The 22,704-nt window shown below is 35.6% G+C and overlaps 2 protein-coding genes across 4 annotated transcripts; one reads left to right on the forward strand and one right to left on the reverse strand.

Moving 5' to 3' along the window:
- Positions 1-6,988: 6,988 nt before the first annotated feature.
- LOC149402996 (Nucleotide excision repair, TFIIH, subunit TTDA) lies at positions 6,989-8,827 on the reverse strand. 3 transcript variants are annotated; one of them, XM_089608168.1, is made up of 3 exons: positions 8,480-8,827; positions 7,414-7,477; positions 6,989-7,305 (listed from the first exon to the last, which is right to left on the reverse strand). In XM_089608168.1, the coding sequence occupies exons 2-3, from the start codon at positions 7,446-7,448 to the stop codon at positions 7,128-7,130; spliced, it is 213 nt and encodes a 70-aa protein (XP_089464294.1). In that variant the 5' UTR covers positions 7,449-7,477; positions 8,480-8,827; the 3' UTR covers positions 6,989-7,127. The 3 variants fall into 3 exon arrangements, with proteins under 3 accessions (XP_089464294.1, XP_089464293.1, XP_089464292.1); XM_089608167.1 differs by having other exon boundaries at positions 8,425-8,827; XM_089608166.1 differs by having other exon boundaries at positions 8,444-8,824.
- Positions 8,828-15,368: 6,541 nt separating this feature from the next.
- On the forward strand, positions 15,369-19,246 carry LOC149402997 (uncharacterized). The gene is made up of 2 exons (XM_089608598.1): positions 15,369-15,757; positions 19,126-19,246. The coding sequence occupies exons 1-2, from the start codon at positions 15,369-15,371 to the stop codon at positions 19,244-19,246; spliced, it is 510 nt and encodes a 169-aa protein (XP_089464724.1).
- The last annotated feature ends 3,458 nt before the right edge of the window (positions 19,247-22,704 follow it).

Consider the following 22,704-nt stretch of genomic DNA (forward strand, 5'->3'; position numbering starts at 1 on the left):
TCATGTTGAGAATGAGAAATTGAATTTTTTTTTTTTTATCAAATGGTGGTAATTGACACAATTTCTCTATTCTCGTAATCATTTTTTAATGTGAAATAACTTGAGTATATTCTTAATATAACATCAAACGCACAAAAACCACCAATACCTTTATAATAATATATAAACTGTTCTAGATTATTTTGTGCCAAAATAACTTTGTATAAGATGTTAACGAAGAATTTCCTGTACATCCATGAAAGTAGACATGATAACGAACAAATAACTTATGTCTAGTCTCCATATACTCCAAATTTCCTTCAACCCAAATGCAGAGTACGAAACCCAAATGGCTTCAGCTTGCTTTTAGATTATGGACAAAAGTACCTTATCGTGACTTGTTTTCTTTTTCGCCACTAATAAAAGAAATTTCTCAAGCACTTATCAAACAATGCATGGTGTAAAAAATCCGACCTAACATCACTTAATGGTGGATTTACTCGTAATTTGAGTAAATCACGCCATTCAATAGAACAATTATATTTTACCAACCATTTGTAACCACAAACACACCATCACTATATTTTTAATTTTAATTTCAATTTACGTTTGTCAATTTTATACACATACACGTCATAAACATGATCAAAATTTACATGTCTAATTCCGTCCCTGCCCATAAACATTTTATGTATGAACAAAAAAATTGTGGAGAAACTTGATAAACGAATACCAGCGTGTACAGGTGAATATATCAACATATATTGGTAAGAAAAAAACGACCTCATGATTAGATTTAAAGTGCTTATCATCGGGTTACAATAATGTTATAGTACTTAAAGTTAGTGGCAAATTTGAATCATACTGAGAGTATAAATTCATTTTTTATAAGGAAAAATTGTACAAAATAGTCATTTGAAACTTAATAATTAGTAAAATAGTCAAGGTTTTAACTTTTCGGTAAACTAGCCAAATTTACATTTAAAAAAAAAAATTGACAGCCAATATTATTATTTTTTTATGATTATTATAAGTAATTTATCACTTTCAAATAAATTAATCTTGGGTTCAAAATTTTTTTTGAAACCAACTTACTGCACATTTTGGCTATTTCACTAAATTAAAACAAACCTTGACTATTTTGCAAATTCGTAACTTTAAATTGGCTATTTAGCTACATCACCATTTTTATAATTATTTAACAAAAAAAATTACCCCAATAAATGCTTAAGCTGTGAGCACAATACAATATTACCAAAATGTAATATTATTCAACTTTTAGTTATGCATAATATTAATTATCTTTGTGTGTGCGCGGGACCACCTACCACTAGTCTTCGGCCGGGTTTAAAGGGACTGAAGCCCAACGAATGTCAGATGCAAAGCTCCGCACCTCATTAATCTTGGACATCAAAAACCAAAGCATTCCATAAACCCAAGAATACATCATTCCATAGAACTCATAACATCCGACCAAGAATTGTGTTAAACCCATGATAGGAAACAGCAGCATCAATATCCATAACAACTCATCGAATATAAGTTCGCGACATGCTTCATGATTTTTGAAACGGGAATCCTACAATCCGTTGATGCGGCTCATCCTGAGGCGATTAGAGGCTGGTTGTTTATATAACTCAACTTCTAAGTCTTACTGTTTTTCTTCGGGCGGGTATGAAAAGATAATCTGTTTTTTTTTTCTGGTTCTTTAATGCGGACTAGGTCTTTATTCCTTGTTAAATTGGTTGGAGCAGAATGAAAGGTAAGTGAGTCTAGAAAACAACGTAGACATGATCGCTCATGTTTGAGCATGATGAATCACTTCGTTCGGAAGGCGACCTGTTTCCAAAAAACTTCCCTCCGTTACCTTCGGGATCGAACTAGCCTACATTAATGCTTCAATCTTGAGTCTTGTCCTAGTTAGTCTCATTCAATAGACATGCAGCTCCTGTCATGGTATTCGGCTCATTAAAGAACAAACCCATTAACTTGATGAATATACAATAAAATTTCCAGTTATTCCAGATCTAGACATAGGCAGAAATTCATGCTATAATTTATTTTAATTCCCTTCGTGAGAAAATAATCCCACAATTAAAGGAATTTTCCAATACAAAATAACATAAAACCAGACTCAGTAAAATTAAACTTCTACTCAAACTCAAATTCTTTTTTGCAGGAATCCATAAAAACTAATAAATATTGAGAACGGTTAGATTTTATTGAAATGAAAATATAGTTGTATTAAAAATATTGGAAAATTTTTAGATTGCATCAAAGTTGAAGAATTACCGAATTTATTTGAAGCTGTAGGAAAATTCAAGAAGTTTTGAGTAAATTATGATCCAAAGAGGAAAAAGAGTTGAATAATTGCTCTATCATGGATGAAAATAAAATAGAATAAAGGTCTAAACTAAAAAATGATCTAAAAAGCGCCATTAAAAATAGTATAAAAAAATGAGCAATCGGTGAAGTGGGTCCAACTAATTTATTTAATCCGGTAGACAATTTTTTAAAAATAAAATAAGGAGTCCCATCTTCGTAAACATGACACGAATAAATGCTTTTTTTTTACAATTTGTCCCACAAAATTATCTAATTTACCTAGCCTCGACTAAGATTTTAAAAAGTTTTTTTCCCTTTTTTTTAGTTAAAATAGAGTGTATGCTTTTATCCAAAAACCAGTAGTCATTTTTTTGGTACTTCCCAAGGAGCGGGAACTGCGATTCTAACCCTTCTCGGGGGATTCCATCCACAAGCGCAAAGTTTATGGCTGCCTGATATTGCTCATCATCATTTAGCTATTGCTTTTATTTTTATTATTGTTGGTCATATGTATAGAACTAATTTCGGTATTGGGCACAGTATAAAAAATCTTTTAGAGGCGCATACTCCTCCGGGGGGTCGATTGGGACGTGGACATAAAGGTCTTTATGACACAATTAATAATTCTATTCATTTTCAATTAGGTCTTGCTCTAGCCTCTTTAGGGGTTATTACTTCCTTGGTTGCTCAACACATGTACTCTTTACCCGCTTATGCATTCATAGCACAAGATTTTACTACTCAAGCTGCTTTATATACTCATCACCAATACATTGCAGGATTCATCATGACAGGAGCCTTCGCTCATGGAGCTATATTTTTTTTATTAGAGATTACAATCCGGAACAAAATGAGGATAATGTATTGGCAAGAATGTTAGACCATAAAGAAGCTATCATCTCGCATTTAAGTTGGGCCAGCCTGTTTCTCGGGTTCCATACTTTGGGAATTTATGTTCATAATGATGTCATGCTTGCTTTTGGTACTCCAAAAAAACAAATCTTGATTGAACCCATATTTGCCCAATGGATACAACCCGCTCATGGTAAAACTTCATATGGGTTCGATGTACTTTTATCTTCAACGAATGGTCCCGCGTTCAATGCCGGTCGAAGCATATGGTTGCCGGATTGGTTAAATGCTATTAATGAAAATAGTAATTCGCTATTCTTAACAATAGGACCCGGCGATTTCTTGGTTCATCATGCTATTGCTTTAGGTTTACATACAACTACATTGATCTTAGTAAAGGGGGCTTTAGATGCACGTGGTTCCAAGTTAATGCCAGATAAAAAGGATTTTGGTTATAGCTTTCCTTGCGATGGTCCGGGACGAGGCGGTACTTGTGATATTTCGGCTTGGGAAGCCTTTTATTTGGCGGTTTTTTGGATGTTAAATACCATAGGATGGGTTACTTTTTATTGGCATTGGAAGCACATCACGTTATGGCAGGGTAACGTTTCACAGTTTAATGAGTCTTCCACTTATTTGATGGGATGGTTAAGAGATTATCTATGGTTAAACTCTTCACAACTTATCAACGGATATAACCCCTTCGGTATGAATAGTTTATCGGTCTGGGCATGGATGTTCTTATTTGGACATCTTGTTTGGGCTACTGGATTTATGTTCTTAATATCCTGGCATGGATATTGGCAGGAATTGATTGAAACTTTAGCCTGGGCTCATGAACGAACACCTTTGGCTAATTTGATTCGATGGAGAGATAAACCGGTGGCTCTTTCTATTGTTCAAGCAAGATTGGTCGGGTTAGCCCACTGTCTCATACGATTTCGGAAAGAGAGAACTGCTGAATCTCGAGTTTTCATTGAAAAAAAAGTGTAAAGAAGAACGATATCGAGAGGGATCCACTGAAGAAGATCCTTCTCCTTCCTTTTTTTGGGAAGAAAAGGAGGATCCGTACAAAATCGATGAAAGGGAACTCCAAGTGGTTGAAAACTATCAATAAGGCTTCTGCGAAGAGAATGATGTCGTTAAGGAGAATTCGTGAGGAATAGCCATTCTAGAACAATCATTTATCTGAGTTAGGCTGAGAGGGAATACACCATACTATCAGAGAGGTATGATTCGAAGATCCTCATAATCAGACCCTCGTACTATCAGAGTCTCATGAATAATTCTTTCTTGCGGGTTGTCCGTCCATATCGAGTCCGAAAGTTGTTTAACATTAACTATAGAACTCAAATACAAGCCCGGATCCACAACCAACAAAAAAGATTCTTTTATTTATTCGGATATGATTTATGTTGGCTTCGTCGGGAGGCTCGAGTAGTTTGTTACTCCGATTGAAAGATGAACTGAGTTCCGCTCTTTCCACACCGGAGGTGTGAGTGAAAGCTTCGCCAGGTTGTCTCTTGCCTGCCCATGGATTCAGCAGCAGTTCGAAACGTCGATGTTAATGATCTCTTCTCTTGTGGCTTGACTGCTATCCTTTCACCAAAGAAAATCGTACTTCCATCTCTCTCTCTCTCTCTCTCTATCTCTCTCTCTCTCTCTCTCTCTCTCTCTCTCTCTCTCTATATATATATATATATATATATTAAAAAAATGTTGATATGTGGGTGATGAATTTCCCTAATGATTGAGCCACTTACACGAACTCATTTCCTTTTAGACTTTGCGACGGGATGGTAGTTTCGCACAACATCTACACTCAAATTATCCACATACTTCTTTTCTTCGTATGCATTTTCCAAAAAGGATTTTACTATAAATCTGCAATCTCTATCAATACTCATGCTCTGCGTCAATAATAACATCGCACCAAGACTGTTAGGAAATTTTTTCCAAGAAACTCTCTATGTATGTTCAAAATTATTTCTTTACATGGGAATTTCATCTTTGAATATATTGAGCTTAATAGTTATTCGGTATTTTATCTTAATATAAAGTATATAGCTTGTATCGAATAACTTGGATATTTAATAGATAGATAAACTAGTTTGTCGACAGCACAAAATTCTCTCACGTGTTTTACTAATTATTGAATCAGAAAATAAAATAAAAACATAGATGTTGACATTCAGTGCGTAAAATATATCGCCATTAGAGTTATTCATATAAATATATATAGAGCGAAATAATAGATTGAATTGTTTATGAGTTTCTGAATAAAATATCTTTTTTGTTTTAGCCAGAAACTAGCTCATACAACCAGCGAATGTTCAAATTGTCTGTCAGAGAATTACTAGGAATCTTTGTTCGCTCATGCATCTCTGGTCTTGCTATGAAAAATAAACCAAAAATTCATTGAAATAGTCGTCCATTTTTTTTTTTTATCATTCATATATAATTTTCTTCTGATTAGTTTAAGAGATTCTATTTCATACTAGAGGTGTTCATCATCAAAACTCATTTGCTGCAATTATCTTCGACGGGGTTGGTGATCAATTCAACAATAGGCTCGTCCTGAAGGCTCGTGATGAGGATCATAGATGATGATTCGAAGACTTCACGAGCAAACAGTGTGAATATAAATTAAACTACCCTTCTCCGCGGCGTAACATCTCACGATACAATGCGGTTGAGGTTATTAGTTCTAGATAAATATAGATATCTTGTGTAATTCATTTTTAATAACTCGGTAATATCCTCTTTTCGGAATCTCCTCACTTGGTAACACCGAAGCTAAGCGTGTTTGGTCTATAGTACAAGATCGGTGACTTACTAGGAACTTTTCCCAAAAAAACACAATACAAAGACTCCTGTTGGTTTGTAGGGTCCATCGCCAATTAATAAAACATCAAAGGCTTGTGTTATATCATAAAATCTTTTTTAGTATGTTTTTCCCTCACCACTTTGACGGTATTTTTGTGAATATCTTCGACGTAGGAGGTATCTCCGTAAAACGGAACACTAATATATCTGTGGGTTATGGTATTTCAATCCTTTGTTAGTTTGTTTTATGGTATAATTATGGTGCATTAGGGTTCATGAATTGTTGGTCAAACATATGTATAATGTACTCAAATTATTCATTGTCATCACGAGTTGATTCCAAGGTCAACTGTTGTACACCATGATTTTTTTTTTTTTTTTTGGCTGCTAGTTAATATTGTGTTCTTTCATTGATAAATTCAGGGATTGGACATCAATAAGAATAAATAAGTGACTGATTTCACATTATTACTTTTTTTCAAATTAGACCGAACTAAAAGTATTCAGTTACAAACATGTAATTAATAGTGACAAAATTGACACTATTAATTACTTGTTTGTAACTAAACACTCATAGATGTGTCTAATTTGAAAAAAAAGTAGTAATGTGGAATAATAAACTTATTTACTCATATCTATGTATAACTCTATACCAAGTATAACTGACCAGCATCGAGAACAGTTTCGAAGAAGCTCAAGCTGCTTGTTTCAAATAAACATGCGAGGACTAGAAGTGATCCATATCAGCTTCATTGTGATGCCTATACTCGTATGACCTGTCATTCAACCACATGATGACACAGAGACTCGAGCACATACCGCAGGATTAGGCTTCGTTATTTACCGCCTAGATGTTCATTCAGACCGAACACATATAGTTTTTATCGGTAAAATTCCCGACCAAGCTTCTCTTACAACGAGGGTGAAAGAGAGAGCCTTTGGGGCTGGAAACGCCAGTCTCTTAATGAGCTGTCGAGAATCTCCTGTAAAAGCCTTTGGGGCTCTCTTATGCAGTCCCAATAATTCTATCATGAATTTGATACACCACTCGTCATACAACTTTACGAACGACATGGCAGCGAATATAGGAAAGAAATAAGTGGATCCAGTACAATAAGTTGTGTCATACAGAAGTAGTAGCATTGTTAAGCTGGCTTTTCATACGAAATCTGGTTTCTAAATTCGGTGATGGCACTTCTTATCATGTCACCCACACTCGGTTGCACAAATAAATGAGTGCTGTCCAAAACTTGTATTATGAATTTCTGTGACGCTGGCAACGCCGCGTTCATGCTTATTATGTATTGTGCCATCGGAACATCACTGAACAATTACCCCAAAAAAAAAAAAAAAAAAACGAACATGTCAAATGGATGGTTCAGGCATTTTCCAAGCAAACCTAAAAAATAAAAACATCAAACATTCTTTTACCAGGAAATGAAAAGTCCTTTGGTCGCAGCCACCATGGCTATTACCTTGTCTTTGCGAGCACAAACTGCAAAAAGTGCATGTTATAGAATTAACTGTATAAGACTAATGATTTGTCTGAAAATTAACTCAGCCCAAATGATTAACGAAGAAATTTAAGCTAGATAACACATACAGAGATCGGGAATCAGCAATGAGACAATTTCTATGACAGAGAAATCCTTTAATTATCGACACATAAATAATCTGGCTATTTTAGGACACCAAAGAGTCGTATAGCGACATCGATAGCTGATAACTAAATTTATAAACCGAGTGAACCTAAAATGCAAAACAATGTTCAACCACATATCAAAGAGAACTGTAGATAAAACCTATTAAGTAAAAGATGCTTTAAACTTGCACCGATATAACCTTACCTAACCAAGTACCAACAACCATGTTCAATCATTCATTTGCTCATCCAAGAAATACAAATATCACAAGAATATGAATCTCAAAATCCGAACTAGTCATTCAGCACAGATTTGAACCAGATAACATGTAATTGCAAAACTCTACGTTTAAGTGAAACGTTACTCAAGAGTCAAGAGTCATAAGGTTGACTCCTTTTATAACCAAACCCATTAGTTGAATACAACAACAGACTGCAAAACAGAGTAAGATCAGCCTCAAACAAACTCAATAGCTAATTTGTTAAAAATTAGAAAAACACATTATAAACAGTTTTGAAGAATAGTAGTCACAAGTTTTTTATTCTCTTATTGATGTCTATTGTTTCTAGGATATTAAGTAATCAGGCAACTTCCCTCGAAACCATATCATGGAAAAAATTTACAAGCTTTCCATTTTTCCTTCAACTTTTGTTACCGGAAACCGATTTACCCTATCAACCCTAAAAGAAATACCACATGTAAGCTGAGTAAATAACCAAACAAACCAATATGGATATCAACCTAAGACTGATCTCAAAGGGACTGAAAAAGAAAAGATAAGCCAAAGAGGAAATCATACAAGTAGATATTCAACAAACCAGCTACAAATTTCTACAAGCAGCTTCTCCGACAACCAGTGGACGTAGCGGCTCCGACGATGCGTCAACGGTCGATCCCGATCGGCGAGAAAAGAGTGACGTGTACTGTTCTCCGGATCGACGGTCGGAGGCTGCGATAATCCGGGAAAGGGCGGGAGCGAAATTGTGAAATTAGGTCTATGGATTTGCGATTTAGGCAAACATATTAGATAGGAAAAGTGCAATTCCAAAGGATTTCCTTTTTGTTTTTATGAAATCGAAGGATTACTTTGTAAAATAAACCTTGTGAATTTAATATTTTAGAAATATTGTAATTGGCTTGCAAGACCGTTGCTAGTTGAAAAGAAAGAAAGAAAAATTCTCACTCGACACATTATTTTTCTTTTGATTATGGACTAAAATACCAATTGCTGGTCAATTTTATTCATTCTGGTTCCTGGATTATAGTTACAAACTATCGGTAAATAAAATTATATATTATTTTTTTAAATTTTTTCTATTTACTCATATTCAACCATACTCAAATACCATAGCACGCTACAGCCAACAATATTTCACATATTCCCTCGAGTTAAGAATAATCAGATTAAACATACATATATATATATATATATATATATATATATATATATATATATATATACCAAATCCTAACCATAATTTCAGCACTAATTTCCAATTGCCTTCACTTTCTTTTGCAGAAGTTTTAAACCTCTCGCTGATCATCACCTATACATGATGATTCTTGGAATATCCCTATAAACTTATGGTAATCAGACTTATATAATCACACTTTTTATTTTCCTATTTATTTATTCATACAAAAGCTCCTAATTTACTTCTACCATCCTACAGCTGTAATTTAAAAATCCGATTGAAACTGATTGATCTCTCCTTCATTATCATCGCTCATCTTCTTCATGCCACTCGTTGTCATTCGTATCAGTAAGTGTTTATTTAAGTTATCAATTCTTTCTTCTACTCCTTGTTGTTTATTTTAGTTTACTATTCTCACGTTTTTTTATGCCAAAAGAGATACAATGAGTCTGTTCAACAAGTGTTTTGATAATATGCGTATAAGAAAATTTATCAAACTGTTTTATAATAAAACGCTAGGTATCAGTATAACTGAATGCCAATCTTTAAATTAACCTCTACCACAATAAAGCCCGCTTTTTTAAACTAAAATTTAATAACCTCATAGGATACCATAACTAAGCCACTGCTTAACCCTTATATTTTCAAACTCATCTTATATCCTGATCATCTAAAACACTCCCATCAAATATAATAGCACTCTATAGCCAATCAAATATACTAGACTTGCTCATATTCTTCTTCGCCTACATTCAAATATCATAGTTCTCTACTGTCAAACATAATATAATTTCAATATTCCCTCACAGTAGAATGATCTGATTATCACACATATCCCTATATATATACCTACTCTTAACCACTAATTTAGTATTAATACCCAATTACCCTTACTTTCTTTTGCAGAAGCTCTAAACCAATTGCTGGTCAATTTTATTCATTCTGGTTCCTGGATTATAGTTACAAACTATCGGTAAATAGAATTATATATTATTTTTTTAATTTTTTCTATTTACTCATATTTAAAGAACTCCTAATTTACTATTACCCTCCTACAGATTTCCAAAATTCCCGTCATGAATATCATTAGCTGGAATGCTAGAGGACTTGGTAGTTCCGGTAAGATCACACCTCAACCTACTAAATCAACAAAAAAGACCAGATATTTTCTTCCTTATGGAAACCAGAGTCCCAGAAAACTCCTTATCAAAGATTAGCCAAAACCTATCCCTAAGTAAGGGCGTTGAAGTCCCACGAGTGACATCAGGAGGAGGTTTGATGCTCCTTTGGTCAGAATCCCAAAATCTATTAGTTCACGACACCTCTCTCAATCATATTCATGCCACAATAGCTATGTCGCCTAATGAAAAAACCCATTATCATTTGTGTACGGCCTCCCTGAAACAGAGAATAAACACTGTACATGGTCACTCCTAGAAAGATTATCTTCTATTGTGTATGACTCTCCCTGGATTGTCATTGGCGATTTAAATGAAATCCTCACGAGTGAAGATATATCAAGAGGTGCGATACGCCAAGAACGTTTCATGTCATCTTTTCGAGATTCCCTAGATTCTCTAAATTTATCTCATCTTTAATTTACTGGAGATAGATTCACTTGGTATAAAAATCGGCTCTCAGCGGACTCCATCAAAGAAAGACTAGACTGGTGTCTCGTCAATCCGATCTCGCTAGAGAAATTCCCTGATGTACGGCTAAATCACCTTGACTTCTTCACATCAGATCATCGAGTTCTGCAACTACTTCCATTGGGTATACACTCCCCAATTGTCAATTCTCGGAAAAAATACTCCAGGTAATTCTCTATCTATTAAGAGTCATTTTCTTTCCAACTGTCTGTTTCTATGTACTTTTTTAGCAAAAAATTCAAATTGTCTACTAACTAGAAGGGCTCATGCATCAGTAATACAAATAACCAAAAAATGGTAGGAATAATGATATGCAAGGAGTGGCTTTATATCAGGATTCTGCTTGTTTGTGTGGAATTAAGTTTTTCTGCCACTGGCTATAATATACAACTACGTCATTTTTGAACCATATATCTTACTCTTATACCATTATTTTGTTACATTCTTAATCTCCATCTCCTCATCTTACAAGCATGTCCACTAATTTTCAGATTTCGTTTCGAAGCTTTCTGGCTAAACCATGAAGAATGCAATAATATTATAAAAGACATATGGTTTTATGATACCAACAATCCAGCCTTACCACAAATCCTCAACAACATGAAAAACTGTCAATCTCATCTACAAGCATGGCATCTTACAAATTTCGGAGGTTTCCATAAGAAAGTGAAATAAATTCAAGCTTCTATTCGTGAGCTAACGGTCTCTGACGAGGTAACAAATATCTTCAACGAAGAATTATATAGCCAGGAAAAAATTCTAGACAGCCTTCTCTTACAAGAAGAAATCTATTGGAAACAACGTTCTAGGGTTTCATGGCTACAAGAGGGTGATCAAAATACAAAATTTTTCCATAAAAAAGCTTGTCAACAGAAAAAGATGAATACAATCAAGAAGCTACTAACGCCATCGGGTAATGAAGCCACTTCTGACGTCGAAATCCTTAATACTATCCAGAATTTTTTCTCTGATTTATTCTCGACCAGCCACCCATCAATCACAGATATAGATACCATCCTAAGAGCGATCCTCATCACAATTACAGAGGATATTAACAGATCTTTGTTGCATCCGTTCACCATAGAGGAAATTGCACAGACAGTGAAATCTATGTCGGCAGACAAATGCCCAGGTATTGACGGTCTTCCAGCCATGTTTTATCAACGATACTGGCATATTATCAGTTCATCTGTATCAGCTGATGTCCTAGACTTACTTCAGGGTATAGGAGATTTTGAAAGCATAAACACAACCCTTATCACCCTCATTCCCAAAGTCAATTCTCCTAACACCATTAGTGATTATAGACCCATCTCCTTATGTAATGTCCTTTATAAAATAGTAGCTAAAGTCTTATCATCGAGACTCAAAGAAGCGCTACCTTTTGCTATCTCAGAAAATCAAAGTGCCTTCCTCCGAAACAGATTAATCACCGATAATGTACTCATTGCATTCGAACTATCCACAGTATAAAGAATAGGCGCTCTGGTAAAATAGGACATACAACCATCAAACTAGATATGAGTAAAGATTTTGATCATGTCGAGTGGATTTTCATCGAACGGATGATGCTCAAAATGGGTTTTGACAGTCAGTGGGTTAGCCTTATCATGCAATGCATCACCACAGTATCCTTCTCTTTTCTTATCAATGGACACCCACAGGAAATGTAATTCCGACTCGAGGGATACGCCAAGGATGTCCACTATCCCATTATCTTTTCCTCATCTGCTCTGAAGGATTATCATCTCTCATACATCGAGCGGAAAGAAGTTCCGATTTGACAGGGATCAAAATTGCGAGAACAGCCCCGAAGATATCTCACCTTTTTTTTTGCCGATGACTGTCTAATTTTTTGTGAAGCTACAACAAAAAATTGCGACACAATCAGAGACATACTAAAACAGTATAGTGTTGGTTCTGGTCAACACATAAACTACCAAAAATCACATCTATCCTTTTCACAAAATACTGCTCAGTCAATACAAGATTATTTCGCCGAAATCTTGCATATGACGATTGGAGAATGCCATGAAAAATACTTGGGACTGCCATCTTACTCCGGAAAAGACAAAAAAAATTATTTTTGCTGAATTAAAGGAAAATATTTGGAATAGACTATCATCTTGGGAATCAAAGCTTTTCTCATGTGCAGGTACCATCTACTTATATGCACTTTATTACTGCAAAGTTATCTTTCCTTTTCTATACTTCTTCTTCTCTGTAATATATCTATAACTCACTCTGATAATAACCGTTGTATTTTTATATAAAAGTGCTTTCTAAGATGTCCTTTCGCGCATGTCAATAACTTTAAAACTAGAAATTTAAACCTGACATCGATCGAGAATCAAAATATATCTCATGTTTTATGTAATATTGAAGTCTAACTAATGAATTGATGATTCTTTATATTGAATCAAAACATGACTTCTGTTGTTTGCTTCTGCTTAATAAATAAGCTTTGTCTGCACTCTGGCATAATATACGTGGTCATATTATCACTAATGTATTCGCTGTCGTATACACTTTTAGTGGAACTATATATTGTTTTTATTGCTCGTTCATTTGTTTTAAATTTATAGGCTTTTTTATCACACTATAAAGATATAGATTACTCTACGCCACCTTTCTACCTGGCAACCTGTGTAGTTTTAATATCTAAGAATAAATGTCACTGCGCCCAATCCCAACTATACTCACAGGGATCATCACCCAGAGTTTGTGCTTTGATTTTAATAATGATCTTGAGACTAAGATATATGTTATGACAAATCATTATTCTAGAAATCGTTAAGGGTCATTGGAATTGTTACTGGTTATTAGGCTTATTAATAGTATATGAGTATATTGCTCTTTTTCGTCATAAATTAGTAAGTGTCTGATAACAAGCTCTGATCAAGTTTAGAATTGGTTATAGTTGCTACTTGGTAACTTTCTTTTCTGTTTGTCACATTTTACTCTATGTTTTTACTATAACAATTTTCTTATCAATATTGGAATGCACTGATATACTAATTTGGTAATACTCTTGCATATTGCATATATTGAATCTATAATTACATACATTTATGTTATGGTTCTAATCTTGTTAACTGTATCGATATAACTTTCAGGGAAATAAATTTTGCTAAAAGCAGTGATCCAATCAATCCCCATTTACTACATGAGTTGCTTCAAACTACCAGAGTCTATATGCTCCGACATTGAATCAGCAATCGCTAAGTTTTATTGGGGCTTTACATCCAAAGGAAATTAATTACACTGGAAAAATTAGAAATCCATATGCCGATCAAAGCTGGATGGTGGATTAGGTTTTCGTTCCTTTGAAGATTTTAACCAAGCTTTACTGGCTAAACAAGCTTGGAGAATTCTGGACAATCCCCAATCTCTCCTCGCAAAAATCTTCAAATCCAGGTACTTCCCATATACCAACCTCAAATCAGCATCAATTGGACATCACCCTTCCATAGTTTGGCGTGGCATCATGTGGGGAAATGAATTACTACAGAAAGGTCTCCGATGGAAGATAGGAAATGGTATGCGTATCAATATCGCAACAGATCCATGGATACCAACCTCACCTACATTCAGACCCATTAGTTGTATACCTGAAGGGTCAAATCTATGTGTATCCGACTTACGTTTGGATAATAAAGATTGGAATACGCATATGCTTCATCATCTATTCAGTGAGTTAGACGTCCAACGAATTCAAGCTATTCCTTTGAGTCTAAGGGATAATAGTGACCAATTAATTTGGCACTACACGGTTGACGGAAACTACCGAGTTAAATCAGGTTACAAATTAGCCAGTCTTCGGCCTCAAGAGGCATCCACATCGGACCCCTCCTCAACTCATTTATGGTGGAGAACATTATGGCATACTCAAGGTACTTCAATTCTAAATATTCAATGATTATGCATTGATCTTTAGTTGTTTTTTTCCTTTTTATTTTGTGCTTGACAAATTCATATAATTTATTACGTTTTTTTTAAATGAACCTACTACAAATTTTTTAAAACATAGGGACAAAAAAGTTTTTAGTATCTGTTCATCCTTAGCATTCTAGTATAGTTGTTCCTAAATATATTTCTTCCCAATAAAATTTAAATTTTTTCAGTTGCTAGCTAATACATATGGAAGTCAGTCTGTGTCGAGTATTAATAAACAATTTTTTTTCTTTCTTTATGTCTTTCTAAAACAGTTCCCAATAAGGTGAAATCTTTTATTTGGCGAGCATATTATAATGCCATACCCACTGCCAGTGGACTTTACAGACGCAAGATCATTCAATCACCAAAATGCAATATATGCTCTGGACCTTGGGAAACAGTAGGCCACATCCTCATTCATTGCAAATTCGCAAAAGAAATTTGGAGGACCTCTACCATTAAGCTAAGTTTCAAGTCGCTTTATAATCTTAACTTTGATGACATCATACACTCGGTCCACTCTTCTCTTAATAAAAAAGACTTCTCTTTGTTCCTTTGCATTTCCTGATCTATTTGGACTGCAAGAAATAAAAGGATCTTTGAAAACATTAAGAAGGACCCTTACCGGATTACTTGTGGACGTCAAATTTTCTTCTTGAATTTCAGTCTGCCCAGTCCAGACGCTCATCTTCTGTTAGCTTGCCGAGCGATCCTGACCCCAAACAGGACCGCTCCCAAGCAAGATGGGTACCCCCAAGCTGCGATCTCTCTACAAGCTCAACGTCGACGCCTCAATTCCAAAATCTTCTAATTTTGTAGGAGTTGGAGCTGTTATTCACAACTCTTCTGGATTAGTCATGGTTGCATTGGCTCAAAATCTCCCAGGCAAATTCACGGTCAAAGAAGCTGAAGCTCTCGCTCTCCGCTACGGCTTATCTTGGGCTTTGGAAGTGTTTCTGCCTATCCACTTTGTGGAGTCAGATGTTAAGACGGTGGTGCAAGCTTTGGAGAGGAAATCTTCTTTCAAGAATGAGTTTGGTTCCATTTTGTCTGATGTATCTAGTTTATTGTCTAACTTTCCAGGAGTAAAGTTGTCTCACATCTATAGGGAAGCCAACATGGCAGCCCATGGGTTAGCAACTTACGCTCTTTCTATAGACAATAAACTCGTTTGATTGGAGGATTTTCCTCCTTCGATAGAGTCTGTAATTAATCAAGAACGTTTGTGATTAATAATAGATTTCTATTTAAAAAAAAAAAATATATATATATATATATATATATATATATATATATATATATATATATATATAACTTCATATATTTTAGACTTTTTTTCCATCGTCAAAACTTATTTTTCACTATCAACTTCTTTAAAAGAATTTATCTATCATACCGACAATTCAAAATTTATTCTTCAAATACATACCACGTTTTTTTAATCTCACAAAATACCAACGGTCAATAGTTTTTTAAACAGTAGTCTCATTTATTTTACTTTATTGTTTACTACTTTACATTGTCATTTAGTTATTTATAATTTCATTCATAATAAAATTACGCTTACGATTTAAAAAGCAATATTCATGGAATTTTTGAAAGTCAGTTTTTTCGATACGAGCATAAAAAATAACATCCGAGAAATTTCACCATATTCTCATCCATCTCATTTTGTCTCTTACATTCTCCAATTTTAATTCCGAAAGTTCAACAACCACATCATACTCTTTCTCGTACTAAACATTAAATTGATTCTTATTGTGCGTTATTTTTTCTTCATATTTGCATTTTTTTTTTACACATGTTGAAGATTATTTACGAGCACAACAAATTTCATGACAATTTGTTGGATTCGATAGTAAAAGATAAATCGCCAAAATCCGTCGGAATTCCAATGGATTCATATGGTTTCCGATTTTCGTTTTAAAAAAAATTATGCACTCCGACGGATACAGTGTTCTATAAATATACTGAATCATATAGGAAAGAAAACACATACAAATACAAAAATAGATTGTATTTGGGCTGGGCCCGTATATTGTTACAAACTCGGACCATTTTTGTTAGGAATCATTACGAAGCTGAAGTCGAACATGCGATCTCGCCCTAAAGGCCGGAGAGTTGACGACTTCTACAGAGTAGTTCAATCGAGTAAAGCGACGTGACAGAGCGAGAGGCAATGAAGGACGAAGTCGCTAGCACATGTCTCCGAGCATATCACATCTCGTAGTCATATAAATTTATTTCTTCCGTTAAAAAAATGAAGAAATACACACTTTTTTTCCTTGTTATCACTTATCTCTCTCTTTCTCTCAATTGTACTTCCGAGCTCGTCATTCAATTTTAAATCATTGAGCTCGGCTTCTTGTAATTGAGATCGGATTATAAATACAATCATTATTATTCTTATTTAGTTTTAGTGTTCTTTATTATATAATTTATTTTTGTTTCCATACGACGACTTTATGAGATTCACAATTAAAAATAAATCAAATCAAACACTTTAAATCCCTATGTTTTTTTTTTGTGATTGTTGAGGCTCAGAAACGACATCTACAATTTGGCGCCGTTTGTGGGAAACAGATCAGAAAGATCAACCTAGAAAGAAACGAGCTAAGCTCGACAAAAAAATTCTCAAAATGACCATATCACCAAATTGTTCCGAATCGGACTCCAAAATTCCTTCTGGAATTAGGTTGATCTTGGAGATGTTGTTGAAGAGAGCCAATAGTCAAGATTAGACCAACCGAATCATTCGTGCTCGGTTGGACAGCATCACGACTTCGCTCCCACATGCTCTCGTCCCATAAATCAAGAAAAGTGAGATCACTACATTAGGTTTGGTTCGACATACGACCACAGTTGCAGAGACAAAACGAACTCTCCCTCCCGATACTAGCCTAGATTTTACCGAGATCCAGATTACCTTGGCATGAGAGATCGATACATACCCAAACTTTCACCTGGGAACCACCTCTAATGTCGCTGAAGCGTCCGCTTTGGCAGCTTGTGTTGGTCTAGACGGTTTGCCCCCGCCATTTATGGGCGGCCCCGGTGCATCCTTCCGAAGAAATCAGTCCAGACCCTCCACCTAGCTGGCTGGAGATCCGAGTTCGACTGTGCATACTCAAACTGAGCAGACTACGGTAACCCCAGTTCGCTTGGGATATCAATTCCCCGCGAGAATAAATCCGAGCCAGACCGAGGGGTAGAGGGAATCCCTCCCAAGAAGAAGAACTTCAGCTCACGTGGCAGAGGGAATCCATCCCCAAAGCGAGGAACACCGGATGGGGAGAATCAATCTGCTCTGCAAGCCCAAGCTAAATAAAGGATCGGCTTCATCATCGATTGGTTGAAATACTGCAAAGAATCAATCAATTCTATCAAGGCGCACAAGCGCCAACTAAAGAATGGACCTCACCAATCTTTCCTTGAGAGTAATATGTTGATCACTTTCTTGGAAAGCGAATCGAGGAACTTGGTCGGACCTCACGACGATGCGTTAATCATAGCACTAGATGTGTAGAACTGTGAGGTCACAAGAATCTTGATCGACAATGGCACTTGGATTGATGTAATTTTCAAAAGTACTCTGAGAAGAATGAATGTGACAAGTCCACGATCAAGAGGGAATCGACTAGGGCTGAAACTGGATCGGTTTCGTTCGATTTTTGACATTTTTTTATGTCCGAATCCAAATTTTCGGTTTTTAAAAATTCGGTCCAATATTTGATCCAGTTTGGTCTAAAACCAAAATTCGGTTATCCAAATATTTGGTTATCGGGTTTCTTAAATCCAATATTCGAACAATATTCGATTTTCAAAATTCGGTTATCCAGTCTTTAAATTCCGGATCCTGTTAAAATTCATATCCAATTCTAAAACTATTACAATGATCAAAATACGATACAAACGAGTCATATAAAGCTCCAAAATAATAGCTCATAGTATATCATAATATGAAACCGTCTTCACGAATCCATACGTTTCGTCTCGAACTACCTAAACATGCAAATATCATAATATAAAATTATAAGTTACAATATAATCATAATAACGCAAACATACAATTGAAATCGTACTAACAACATTACTTTGAAAGATCACATAATCAAGTTATAGTACAACTTAACCATCATCTATTTATTATGACATAAAGCTAAAAAAAATAGTTTTAATAAATAAATAGTAAATGAACTTGTAAAAAAAAATATCAAATTAAAATTCGTGAGGTCTTTTTCTTTTTTCCCAGAAACGTGATGTTTGAATAAACTTAAAGACACAAGTTTAATTTTTATAATTTAATTTTTTTTAAATAAAAAACCAGTTTTATAACCGATATCCGAATTTACCTAAAATCCAAACCGATATCTGGTCCAATTTTTGAAATTGGATCAATTATCCTAATCAGAATTTCGATTATCTAACGTGGCTCCAGATTTCGATTTCGTATCGATTCGGATGTCGGTGTTATCCGATTTTTTGTTCGATTTTTTACAGCCCAAAATCGATCAACCTGACCAGATTCAACGGCCCAACGACTCATTCCCTGGGAACGATCAAGTTGCCCGTTCAGGCCGAGGGCGTGAACAAGATCGTCGATTTCATTGTCCTCGACTGACTTCTCCATACAACATCATATTGGGAAGGCCTTGGATATACCTTGACCTATCATCAGTTCATGCGTTTTCCAACACCATACGGGATCAGAGAGATCAATAGAAGTCAAGAGGCCACTAGGATTTTCTACATGAGTAGCTATAAAATGAAAGCCGAAAAACAACCGAGGGTCAATAACAATTAATGACCATTTGACCGGCCACAAAAGAAGACGAACCCGGAGATGACGAGGTAGTACACCTCAAAAAATAGGACTCTCCAGGTATTGAAATGACAGTTTTAGTACGGCTCCACGGAACCGATCCCGAAAAATGTGTCGGGATTGGTGCCGAGCTCAAAAGTAGCCTGCGACGAGAATTGATCTACTTCTTGAAAAAGGAACAAACCTACATTCGCTTGGATTGCCGAAGACATGCCGGGTATTAGTGTCGACATCGCATCTCACCAACTCAATGTCGATCCTAATTTTAAACTCGTGAAACAAAAAAAGCGTAAGCTCGGTCTCGAGCGAGCCAAAGTAATTAATGACGAAGTCAAAAGACTTCTTGGTGATGGGTCCATTCGCGAAGTAAAATACTCGAATTGGTTAGCCAACACCATTGTAGTTAAGAAAAAAAAATGGAAAGTGAAGAGTTTGCATCGATTCACTGACCTCAACAAAGCATGTCCGAAAGATAGTTTCCCCTTGCCTCACATCGATCAGCTCGTCAAGGCTACATCGGGATACAAGATGATGTCGTTCATGGATGCTTTTTTGGGATATAACTAGATCATAATGCATCCCAACAATCAAGAGAAAGTCGCGTTCATAACGGACCGAAGATTTATTGCTACAAAGTAATGCCCTTCGGACTAAAAAACGCCGGTGCGACCAACCAACAGTTAGGGAATGAAATGTTGGCATAAATGATAGGCAAAACCATCAACGACATGTTGGTAAAATCTCTACAAGACACATATCACATATGGCATCTGGAAGAAAGTTTCGAGATACTCAATAAGTATCAATGAAGCTCAATCCAACATAGTGCTCGTTTGGGGTGTCCTCCAGAAAATTCTTCAGCTATTTGGTAACTCAAAGATGAATCGTAGCACACCCGGACGAGCTACATGCCTTACGAGAACTGCAAACCACAAGAACTAGACGGGAAGTACAAAGATTAACCTACAAAATAGCCGCGCTTAATCAATTCATCTCTGTTGTCAATGGTGCCCACAAGAAGAGTAGTAGTGTCTATTTATGTACATTTGATGTCATATAGTCTTACGAAGACTCTTGCTTGTAATTGCTTATTCATTAATAAAAAGTTGAAACGTTCATTCAATCTTCCTTGTTTGAAGCTTTATGATAAAACCTTAGTCTTTAGTCCATAAACAAACTAAACAACTTACGAAGAGACAAATGTAGATTTGCATGAACAAACTCTTCGTAGTTTGCTTAAAACGATATATTCGCAATCTAAGGGTCAAAGGACTATTGACCTCAGTATGATTGTTAGAAGAATCTATGATGTCTGGTTATGAGGCATTGAGAGTTGGAGACTCTATAGTTCTTCTAGGTATCTTCCGAAGGTACTGAATTGACCAGTGCACTTCTAGAGACAAGATAAGAACAAACCATTTAACCTTTTATGTCTCGAAGTCACTACGTATGAATTGCATCATGCTTACCTTAATCCTGAAATGAGACATGTCATTTCACAGCTTAGTATTCTCATTTGAGAAAGTCAGAGTTCGGACTCACTATGTGATTCCGAACAGGGCCTATTGGTGAAGTAATAAGTTGTGAGAATGTCATGAGTAACTTTGTGAAGTTCTCATAGATATGGAATTCATGTACAAGATTGCTGAAATGCAATGTATGTCACCTCATGCTTTGTTCCTTGGAGTGTGAATAAATGAACTGGCCAGTGTCCAAATTGAGTCCTGACTCTTTTGGATGAAACAATGTGACTTGTTAGCTCCTCGTCATATACATTGTTTCTAACTTATTCACAAGCGACAAAGGAGTTGAGGAAATAACAGCTAGAAGGGTAAAATGGTAATTTAGTAAATCCCGACTAGCTGATGACATTCATGAAGGGTAGCATAGATAATATTCAGTGGATCCGCTCATTATAATTAGGTGAATTCTTGAGCAGAAAATAAATTCATTTGAACCGAGAGATTTTCAGTGTCAGCTCTTTAGTGGAGTCAGTTGGCATTAAACTAAACTTGGAAAAAGTTTGTGAACTTTTGAGTCCAAGTGTTTAGCTCAAGCTTTGTTCATTTGGGTCCATGAGGTCACTGTCACGAATCACATCGATAGGAATAGTTAAACTGGAAGCTAAGTCAAAACAAGAACGAAAATTGTCGAAAGGGTATTTTTGTCTTTTGAGACATAGGATGAAATGAATGTCAATAAATTTTTTGACATGGTCATTTGATGACAAGTAACACTCGGCCATAATATGATTAATTGGGCCTTGTGGATTAATTTCATTTCATAAGAATTTTATTGAAAATTCTTAATGGGCCTTTTCATGTTGTCATGAACAAGTGGAAAAGCTTCTAGAAGGCCTTTCTAGAACTGTTTTAGGCGCCCACCACCCAAGAGACAAGAGAAAATATTTTGTGCATAAATGTATCAAGATACTTGCCAAAAGAAAAAGAGGAAACAAATTTCCTATGCTTGCCATAAGGAAATTCGGCCACACAAGTTGAGAAAGAAGCAAGGCAAGGAACAAAAAAGGAAACAAATCCAAGGCTTAATGAAGCCTACCTTGGCCGAGTATGTCTTAGAGGAAAAGAGGAAATTGGCTCATAAATATGTGATATTCTATAGAAGAGGAAACTACCTTATTGAAGGTAAGACCTCTCCTATAAATAGGAGCCTCATTCTTCTCATTTTTCTCATTCCACATAAGTTAGAGATTGATAGCTTCTCTCTCTAGAACTTGTGGTTGCCGCCCCTCTTCTCTCTCTCTAGTTTATTTTCGATTTTTCTTGTTTTGGCACCTAGGTCCTCACTCGACCTAGTGTTTAGCTCTGCGACTTCAAGACTCGTTCTTAAGTCGTAGTGTTTAAAAGTGCCCACTCACTAATTCCTTTATTTCGAGTGATTTAGTGATAGAAACTTTCGTGGTTGCTCGAGGTGCCGAGGAAAGGAAGAGAGACGTGCTGCGAGGGGAGACGAGCGTCGCAACTTTCTAAGAGCTTCTCAAAGATCAAGCTTCAAGAAAGGTTAGTAAACTTCTTAGCTCATATTAGTTTTTAATTACATGTACTTGCATTTTGTCTATGATAGTAAAAAACTGTTTTTACTTGTAAAAGAAAATTTTTAAAATTCCGCCGCTTACCGAAGCGTTAATTATTTTCTTAAACCCTAGATCGATTCCAACAATCTCCCGCTCGACCGACAAATGTCTTCCATTCTACAAACTTTTTTAAAACAAACAAGAAGTCCGAATGGAATGAAAA

The sequence above is a fragment of the Urtica dioica genome, chromosome 3 (genome assembly GCF_054948205.1).
Source record: "Urtica dioica subsp. dioica isolate 48M chromosome 3, U.dioica_male_clone48M_v1_H2, whole genome shotgun sequence".
Classification (NCBI taxonomy): domain Eukaryota; kingdom Viridiplantae; phylum Streptophyta; class Magnoliopsida; order Rosales; family Urticaceae; genus Urtica; species Urtica dioica.